We start from the raw sequence: 10269 nt of genomic DNA, 5'->3' as shown, positions 1-10269 counted from the left end.
GAATGCTTCCAGGGAAGCATTCCATCTACAACCTCTCTGGGCAACCTGTTCCAACTGGGGATGTTCTATGATTTGTCATGACAGGGAACAAGTGGGACACTGGAAACATGCTGAAGAAGGTGTTGACTTCAAGATATTTCTAGGAGGAATGTTTCCCTCCCTGTTCTTCTTTCTCTCCAGCAGCATGAAGAAAGAGGGAACTGGGCTTGTTTAGCTTGGAGAAGCCTCCAGGGAGACCTCATTGTGGCCTTCCAGTACTTGAAGGGAGCATATAAACAGGAGGGGGAATGGCTGTTCATATGGGTTGATAGTGATAGGACAAGGGGGAATGGCCTTAAACTGAGACAGGAGAGGTTTAGGTTAGATGTTAGGAGGAAGTTTTTCAGCCAGAGAGTGGTGAGGCACTGGCACAGGTTGCCCAAGGAGGCTGTGGATGCCCCATTCCTGCAGGCATTCAAGGCCAGGCTGGATGTGGCTCTGGGCAGCCTGGGCTGCTGGTTGGCGACCTGCACACAGCAGGGGGTTGGAGCTGGATGAGCGTTAGATGCTCTAACCTTGAGCACTAGATGGTCCTTTTTAACCCAGGCCATTCTATCATTCTATTGTTCTATGAAACAGACACACACACCTTGAGGTTGGGAGACATCAGGAACCATCTTGGAAGGGACAACAAGAGGCCATGCAATGTGGCCATCACAGCTCAAGGCAGATCACACCTCTCTAAACCAGGCCTCATGGCATCTCTGTTAGATTGAGGATGGGGTTAATGATCCCCGTGGGAAGGACTAGGCAAAGGCAGTAGAGAAGAAAACACGCTTTGAAAATAATAACATGAGCCAAGGCTTGTTGAGAGAACATAAGTTGGTGACAAGATCCCTGTCTGGGAGCAACTGTCTGTTTCTTCTGCCTGGCCAGGATGTTGTGCTGTGACAGCAACAGCTTGCACAGGGATTGCAAGGGACACACATGGGGACTGCTGCGTGCTGTGACACCCTGCCCTGACTTTGGGCAGTTCTTGTTCCTGCTGCCTCAGAAAGGCTTCCTGAGAAGGAGAGATGTTAGATTAGAAGTTAGCCTTGAGGCTAACACTGGGAAATAATTTGTGGAGGGAAAGAAAGTACATATTTGGTCGGGTCTACATGCCAGATCTTGAACCAGCAGGGCTGTTTTGGCAAGAACTGTGGGTTTGTTTGACTGAAAAAGATATGAGTTCAAGGCTGATTGCATCTTTACGGCCTAGAATTGCTTTACAGCTGTAATTTATTCTCCCTTTTGTACAGGAATAGCTCTGGCAAGAGTTGGTTTTGCTAAAACTAACACCCGGAGGGTTAGCCAAGTACAATTATTCACTGCCTGACAAAACAGAAACTCAGGATCGTGAAAACCTGTGAAGCAACAGGTTCAGCACCAAGCAAAGGGAAGCACTCCATGTGCTGAGTGTATGGACTGCCTTGAGAGAGTCTTGTGGGTGCTGATGTGAGGTGGACAGGTTTGCAGACTTTGAGGTACACATTACTCCACCTCTTGCTCGGACAGCAGGGGAGCCACCAGCTTCTGGAAGAGATACTGCAAGAAATTCATGGTAGAGTTTTCCTGTACTCTTGACACATACAAGGCACCTGATGGAGCAATCAACCCATTTGAATGCTAGGATCTTCACCTAGGGATAGCCTGAATGGCAGTACATCTAAAACACCATTCACAAGTTTGTCATCCTCCTCTCCCTGGTTGAAGGCAAGATGGCAGTGTTTAGACAGCACTAGCACTTGGAAAGGTACTTTAGCACAGCACAGTAGGATTGCTTTTAAATGACATCTTAGCACCTGTGGAGCACAAACAGAAGCAAGGCTTTGATGCGGTGAAGACTCCTCCATTCAAACATGTTTCTGATCTTGTAAAATCCTTATGAAATATAATCATTATAAAATCTGAACTTGTATGTTCATCAGAAAGGTTTTTCAAAGCTGCAGGGATAAGAAATGAAGTTGCTTTTATTCGTCTTAGCGTAAATCAGGAATATGTAGAATGAATCATTTCTAATACAGGTATCCTTTTTCTAACCTTGCTCATCCATCTCTGCACTGAGCCCAGGTCTTGTCCTTCAAACACGGCTTTCAGATCATGCCAGTTCATCCTATGTGATGTCTCAAATCAAGGCATGTTATATGCCCTTATTTCTTCTTCTTCCAAAGGTGCTGGTATTACTCAGAAACTCAGAAAAGCTTGTACATGTCAGCTCCAAGAAGAGATGTGATTTTTTTTTTACAAGCAGCAAAATCCAAATACAGTAAGCAAGCTCTACCACACCCCTCCTTTGCGTTTTCATGGAAGCATCTTTAAAAAGCCTCACAAAATGGGTGCATTTGTAATGTTTTAGCACAAGATGGCTGCAAACTGTAGAGCAAACTTTGTATCATTAATATTGTGTTTCTGTATAACTGAAAGTCTTGAGCTCTAAATGGCCACACTTCAGCAAAAGGTGGGATAAATTTAATTTCCATGGGAATTTCTTTAGAATAATGCACTAGCAAATTTCCAATGAAGAATTAAATGTCCGTGCTAAAGCATATGGCCAGTATTTTTGGCTATCAGAAAACACTTTTTTTTTTCATTTTTTGTTTGTTCAGAACCTGCTGCTACTAACTCCATTTTCCTGTGCACCCTCTGCTGCTAATGACTCCATTTTCTGGGTATCCCCTTCAGCACAAGGTGCTATCAGTTCTTCTTCTGGAATAAACTGAACAGGCCAGCACCTTCTTGGTTGGCTTGCTGCATTATCCTCACCCACCTTTCTGATTTGATGAAGATCCTTGACAATTATTTTCTCAGTATCTTCTAGAACCGTTGTCAATAAATTAAATAGGAGAGCAATCCAGGCAAGTCCAAAAAGAATCCAAATGGCCACAATTGTTCGGTAGTAGGAAAAATAAATCCTGCCAGGTTGTTTACCTGCAGGTAGGGGGAGAGAAAGGAGGAGAAAATTAACAAATTAAACTGGCCTTGCCTGTGTAAAACAGGCAAGCCTAATGGACTCAATTAATGTATTTTACACTGAATGCTTCAAGGTGACGTTCATTGTGATGGAATACTACAATATGCAATGTATAAAATACAACAGCAGTACTCCAGGTCAGAGGAAAGCGTGTTCTAGATTCAGGCTGACTGAGTCTCTTGTGGCTTCAGTTTTATATATGTTAGCACACATGATGGTCTCTCCAAAAGATATACTGAGATTGGTGTGGATTGACCTCCAAGCAAGTTACTGTGATTCTGTAAAATGCAATTATGACCTGATAGGTAATTGCTCTAAATTATTGATATGCTTAATTGAAATTGCAATTCCTACTTGACTTTTGAATGGACTCAGGAGCATTTTCCATTAATAAAGTAGATGACTGATGAGAACTCACTACTTGCCAAGAACACAAGTTTCTGTGTTGGGAACTAGTGGACTGGAGCTTATTTCATGCAGTCTGTACCACTTAGCATCACCTAGCCTTACACACCCACTTTTCTGCATGGGTCACTTCATTTGTTTGCTCAGATGTCAACAATCCACAAGCAATGTTCAGAAAGCATTTGTTCCTACTGCATCTAGTTCCCCTCTGTTGAAATGATACGGACCTGGCATCAGCACAAAAACTTGGTAATGCTGCTTGGTGAATGTTGCAAGTCATTGTTAAGGGTGAATCCATATAGCAGAGATAACAGCAACATGCATGGACAGGGAGATCACCACAACCTGGTGGAGCATTTCACATTCTGAAGCTGCCTAGAAGAGATCAGGATGCTGGCATCCCATTTCATGTCCTGCAGCACTTTGCATTAAATAAATCAACTAGTTGGATTTTTGTACTTCATCATGCAAAGCTCTGGAAATGGGGCAGCAGTGAGCTGGTTTATAATCATGACTAGATAACCGACAGCTGGTTTTATTTCTTTTGCTGGGACTGAGAAGCTGTCAGGTAGAGAAGCTGTCAGGCTTCCTGTAAAGCATCTCTTTTTCTGTTCTGTGTGAAGCTCATCGTGTGGGGTTAGGACTTCAACACTGTTTGCAAAGCAGCTAGTAATATCTACATAACGTTAACTCAAAGCTGAACTTCAGTAAGGCATAAAGCTGGTTCACAGACCAAGGGGAGTTTCACCCTAGAAATGTCACCCATGTGTACACGTGCTGCGAACAGCTGAATCAGGACTTCATCTTCCTAGGATTTCTCCCCATACAAAACAGGCTTTATCTCATCCTTGAAGTACAGCAGCTACAAAAATCAGAATTACTAAAATGCAAATAAACTCATGCCTGTCCTCTTCCATTTGGTCAGCACAAAACTATTGGTCATTTGTAATCAATTCTAAACACGTAAGATGAAGAACATTCATTCTGATTGTTGTGTTCAGAAGCTGTGTGTGGCATTAAAACTTATCATAGAATTGCTCAGGTTGGAAAAGACCTTCAAGATCATCAAGTCCAACCACAACCTAACCATGCTACCCTAACTCTAACCACCCTCTGCTAAATCATGTCCCTGAGCACCACATCCAAACAGTTTTTAAACACATTCGGGGCTGGTGACTCAACCACCTCCCTGGGGAGCCTATTGCAGTGCTTAACAACCCTTTCTGTAAAAGAAGTTTTTTCCTGATATCCAACCTAAACTTACCCTGGCACAACTTGAGGCATTTTACTGCCATTGTTTGACAACTATTGCAGGAAAAAAATACTGCAGCTCCAGTTAAGTCATCTTAAAGAAGAACTCACAGAGCCAGGAGGCTCCTCTAATTCGTTTAACCGTGTTTGTAAAATAACATGTTTACACCTGAGGAAAGTGCTATTGAAGTAGCTATTCTGGAGCTATTGCTCTTGTAATTGCAAAACTCAAGTATTAGCTCCAAAGCTTCCTTCTTGTACCAGTGCCGAGGAAAAGCCTGTATTGGAGAGATGCTGGCAGAACAGGTTGTTGTAGAGAAATCCTTGATACTTCAAGGAATCCAGGTGTTCTGTTGCTTCTCCCATGGACACACACTTGACTCCTGGTTTTCACTGTGGATTTCTTCTAGAAGCTGATTCTGTTCAGAGTGTATTTTGACCAGCAGAGTCACAAAGTGTTTTGAGAAGCACACCAACAAGCTGGAGTGTGGCTTCAACGGTGTGACATCAGAGGAACCTCCTAAGCTCTAACTTGGGAAGACACAGCACGTGCAGTAGTGCATGAGGATACTAAAGAAGGCTGCTCTTAAAGTGATGTACCTATTTAAGATCCACTTCTCATAGATTTTCATGAGTAGATTTTCCCACTAACCTGTGACTACAGTTTCTACTTCTTGGACTTCTGTAAAATCATGTCTTCTGAAACACAAGCACTTATTTTTTTACTGAAATGTAAGTCGTAGGTGGCTAAAGCAGGGATATGTATCTCATATGGCAGTCACAACTATCTCCTTTTCATATATGCAAACTCCTAGGCTTGTTGAATTCTACCCTTCCCTCCCCAAAATATTTGGCTTTTTGCACCCCATCTCATTACGTTTATACAACTCTGTGCTTTCATCAGCTCATGAAATCCTAGAAAGACAAGTATTTCCTCCAAAATCTTACAAAGCAAAGACTGGTCAAAGACTAGACAGAAGATTTGTCTCTAGAGTACATTGATGACCTGTGCAGTCAACCCACAGTAATTAAAGTTGCAACCCTGGTGCTTTGCTGCACCTCCTCTCTGAAATCAATCTTACCTACTACGTAATCTCCAAAGCCAATGGTGCTGAGGGTGATAAATGCAAAGTAAATTCCTTCACTGTAGGACCAACCCTCTGTGATCTGGAAGAATAGTGATGGCAAACACAGGAACACTAGGATCCCAGTCACAAGGAAGAACAGAAGGGTCAGAAATTTGATCTTCTTCTGAAAAAGAGACAACTAAATTACAACCATGATTTGACACACTAGCAGGCCATATATAATGCTTGGTATTCAAAATGGGTGACCACCTAGGAATACCTTCTATAATCACTGTGTGTTGCCCTGAAGCAGGGGGAATCTATGCATTAAAGGTGTTTCATATCCATAATAAACCTGAGAGATATAGTCCTTTTTTTTTTTTTTTTAATTTATTTATTCTGTTAGCTTTTAATGCCCACGCATATGGAAGGAATTCCCAATGACTTTTACCAGAATTAGACCATTTCCAGTTTTCACTAAATGACATCACTTTTAGCTAGCTTTCAGACATTCAGGTATTCCCAAGAACACTCAATTTTGCCTTGGAAAATACATATTTAAAAAAATAATTTACATCGTTTCCAATATTGCTTGCAGTATCTTACAGAGTCTCGACTGTTAACTTTATCATTGCATCTGTACCACAACTTAAATCCTACCCAGTGGATAAGTGACTATGAGGAGACCTTTAACAAACAAACTCCTGATGAAGAACTGTCTAGCCAGTGACTTTTGAACCATCCTACCACCAAGCAGCTACGAAGCAACTGTGGTTGGATAAAAAGACTTGTCAGACAGTAAGATTTTTCAACCAGATAATCTATTTTGTATGCACATTTTTTAAGTCCAGATTGTCTGGAAATGAATGGCAACTGCTGGGTATTTTCTCATGCCTTTATGTGTTTTGCTTGTGCTAGATTCAACATCTAATCTAGCCCTACATGCTACTTAAGTTTGCCAGACACAGGAGGATACTGAACAGTTTGATCAGTTATCTGTAACATTCATACCTAATCCTAATGAAGAGAATTACAGCAGGAGACACAGAAGAGCCATTCTCACTTCATCAGAAGCATTGAGAGAATGTGAGAAGCTCCCAATAACCTGGGCCATAACCAGAACAGAGATACCGTGCCTCCAGCCCCCTGCTGTGGGCCTCCTCACCTTTCAGCAGCTGGGCTCAAATGGGCAACTTGAGCCTGAATTTTCCTTGCTGTAGAAGTCAAAGGCGGAAAGGGATTAAAGGACTGCATAACGAATAAGGAGGGGTGACACGTTAAGCATTGAGCCAGCGTCTACTGAAACTCCTACAGCTCAGCTACTTCACAGCTCTCTTCTCTCAAGGTGAGATGCTAAATCACCTATCTCTGAGCTGCCAATAAAGAGGGGCAGGTACTTCCCTAGTGTTAGCTCCTGAGATAAGTGTCTAGAGAAGTAGAAGGAAGCACTCTCTCTCTCTCTCTCTCTCTTTCCATTGATTGCTGAAGTGGGCTCAGACATGCTAAGTAGATGAACAGGCAAAGCGTATTCCCCTCTCTGAAAACCTCCTCTAGTTGCCTCTTCTGCTTAGCTCTGCAGGGAAAGAATACTTCTTTTCCTCTCCTAGCACAATGCCCAACACAGCAAGAGAACAAACGTAACAGAGGATAATGCCAGGATGTATCTTGGAAAAAAGCCTAGCATGTCACTGTGCCTAAGTAAAACCAATTACCTTTCTCATTCCTTTTTCGTACAGGAATATCCCCAGCTTTTTACACAGCAGTGAGAGGATCTTACCAACACGGTGCAGAAAAACAATATTCAGAGGGATTCCAAAGAGAGCAAAAAAGACACAGAAGATCTGGCCCCCAACAGTTTTAGGACGTAGCGTGCCATAACCTATGAAAAGAAAGATATGTCAGAGGAGATATTCCAGAGAGCTGGAGCAATCCACGATCACATTCACACACAACCAAGGCTGGCCTGCCTTTGTTTCCAGAAAATGTGGCTAGCACTTCCTAGCCTACATACTCACTTTTCACTTTTCACTTACTCACTAGAAAGCAGAAGTGATTCATCCTGGATGTTCTGTGGGATGCAGAGTGCTGTTCTCACAACCAAGCCTTAATGGGAATGAAAGCGTAATCTAAAAGCAGTTATGGAAAATAACGCATTTCCCTTGAGAAATACACAGGAAGACAAAAACCAGAAGGCTGGGGACCTGGAAGATGTCAAGTCTAGAGTCTCAGGCTGTTTCTCATGCCAGAATCAAACAATCTGCCTTCTTGTAGATATGCCTGTGTGTTAGTGACCTCCGTGGCTGAATGCCGGTAGGTTGGTATGTCCAGATACTGGCTGAGACACTGTAGGGTGCATTACAGTACCTTGCACTAATTAACCCAGACCTTACTGGTAGTCAGTTCATTCATGCCAGAGAGATAATTTTCTTAAAATTCTATTAAAAGAGGATTTAGATAAGTAATGGAACAACAGCTGCAGAACTCCAAACATGTCCTTTAATGGACTGTAGGCTTTGCTGCTCTTAGACCCCATGAGGTACATCTTTAAGTGCTAGAGTTCTGTACTTCGTGTATGTCCTTATTTTATCCTCACCATGAGAAAAAGCACTTTCCAGAGCACAGTTCAACTCAAGACATCCATTATTTGGAAAACTGCATGTTTTCCTCTGGGGAGATGACAAATAAAACAACTGAGTGATTAACTGGCTGCTAAGACTCAGATGCTTGAGGTGTTTTGTGCTTCCTGTTGCACAAATATTGCATTTTCATGGCAGCAAAGCCAAGATAGGTGAAGATGGGTAAAAGTACCTCACTAAGAGACCTATGCAGTAAGGGGGCAGAGAAACAAGCAAATGGGACTTTTCCTGGGACAGCCTTTCTCGCTCAGTGGGGAAACAAATTTGATGGGAAGAAACCCTTTTGCTTGGGAGAGAAATGCCACAATGAAAAAACTACAATAATACAGGTAATGGCAAGGAATGGATTGGCTATTAATATGTAAATATTGCTGTTTCCATGAAATGTTTGTCTTTCATGTGATGGGTCAGGAGACTTCCAGAGTACTCAGCAGTTTTCTATAATAAAATGACCTCTTCAACATTGATGGAGTCTGACTTATAACTGCAGTGCTGAGGAGCAGAAAAATAAAAAAAATCAGTGAGATTTGATTTTCAGTTCAAGTTCTTTGGTGGTGTTTGGACAATGTTATCAACAGGGGAAAGCGATTCTTCTTTCTCTTCTCCAGATCCTCCTAAAGAATTTTTCTGTGTTATACTAAAAGGGTTCCAGCAGATGAGTGCAAGCTGCTGGAAAACACTTTGCTCAAGTCTCTACATCCCCTTTCTTCTATGGCAAGAAATCTCCATATGGGTTCATGCAACACCAACACACCTGCCACGATGCTGGGGCACCACAGGGACCCAAGACATGTCACACTTACAGGTCACAGGCACAGCTGTGCTTAGGGTGTAGTGGGAGAGGCCTCAGCTTGTGAAAACATACATTTAACCCTCATTGCATGACAGTCTGAAGCAGCAGCCATAAGCATGCTCAAATTCGGCAGGCCTTTGCTTTTTGGGATGCATATTTGAGGGAAAGGGAGAGACAGGCAGGGGCAAGCAGCCCCTGGGATGGTCAGAATAGCTTGAAGAAGCAGTGTGAAAGTCTTAGAAATTGCCTTGTCCTCTTCTCATTTCTTCCTTCCCAGCAAAGTTCACTTATTTCATACCATTCTTTTATGCTTTACTCCACTCCCAGATTTAAAGCCTGTTTGACCATAGAATAAAAGTCAGATGTTGGACAGTCAAATCTTCTACCCACAACTGGCAGCAGAACAAGATTTTAATAGATGGCTTGAAAAGAAGAAACAAGTGAGGAAAAAAAAAAAGAAAAAAGATCAAAATGAAAGACTATCAGTATTTTAAAATTCAAAGTAATACACAAAGATTTGGGCATCAGTGAGGGCTCAGGACCATGTCAGTAGCTGCTTCCCATGCAAGCCAATAAAGAACTGGACTTTCTATCCTTGAAAGTTTAGGTCCTAGTAAGCAGACATAAACATCACACACACACACACACACACACACACACACACAAATATGGGAATCACAGAACAGACCTATTGTGGAGACCACTGTGCCTGCAAAGAAGAAGGAGTTACTGAAATCCCAGTTGCTGTTTTCAGTCTGTGATTCATTTCCAATAGGGTAAACTCCGTTCTGAATTGCTTCAGTCAGGTTCTGGAAGGGAAGGCATTATTATTATTATTTTTTTAATCAACGCAACTGCTTTTCTCAAGTCTTTGCTGAACGAGTTCTACAGATTAAGACAACTGCTGCTCCTTTCCTGTGAACACCACTCACTTTGTTTTCATTAATGCTCTAACACCACTCACACCTTTGCTGCCAAGGTTAGCTGGCAGGTTTTGAAAGCTTGCCTTTTGCCCTGCAGTTATGTTGAGTGCTCTTATGGCATTTAGGAGAACTTGTTTGTTTCAGTGTGAAGTTCGCCCCTAAAGACCTTGCTTCTTGCAGGCTAAGTACTTGCGGGGGGGGG

General features: G+C 42.4%; 1 protein-coding gene across 2 annotated transcripts; it reads right to left on the bottom strand.

Moving 5' to 3' along the window:
* Positions 1-1221: 1221 nt before the first annotated feature.
* On the bottom strand, positions 1222-9826 carry LOC122180525 (potassium channel subfamily K member 16-like). 2 transcript variants are annotated; one of them, XM_042872233.1, is made up of 4 exons: positions 7749-9826; positions 7428-7594; positions 5731-5899; positions 1222-2949 (listed from the first exon to the last, which is right to left on the bottom strand). In XM_042872233.1, the coding sequence occupies exons 1-4, from the start codon at positions 7771-7773 to the stop codon at positions 2624-2626; spliced, it is 687 nt and encodes a 228-aa protein (XP_042728167.1). In that variant the 5' UTR covers positions 7774-9826; the 3' UTR covers positions 1222-2623. The 2 variants fall into 2 exon arrangements, with proteins under 2 accessions (XP_042728167.1, XP_042728176.1); XM_042872242.1 differs by having other exon boundaries at positions 5731-5896.
* Positions 9827-10269: the final 443 nt, after the last annotated feature.

This window comes from Lagopus leucura, unplaced genomic scaffold (assembly GCF_019238085.1).
Source record: "Lagopus leucura isolate 7727_CA_CO unplaced genomic scaffold, USGS_WTPT01 Super-Scaffold_1, whole genome shotgun sequence".
In the NCBI taxonomy this organism is placed as follows: Eukaryota; Metazoa; Chordata; class Aves; order Galliformes; family Phasianidae; genus Lagopus; species Lagopus leucura.
Note: the sequence above shows the minus strand (reverse complement) of the source record. Positions and strands in the feature narration are given on the sequence as shown.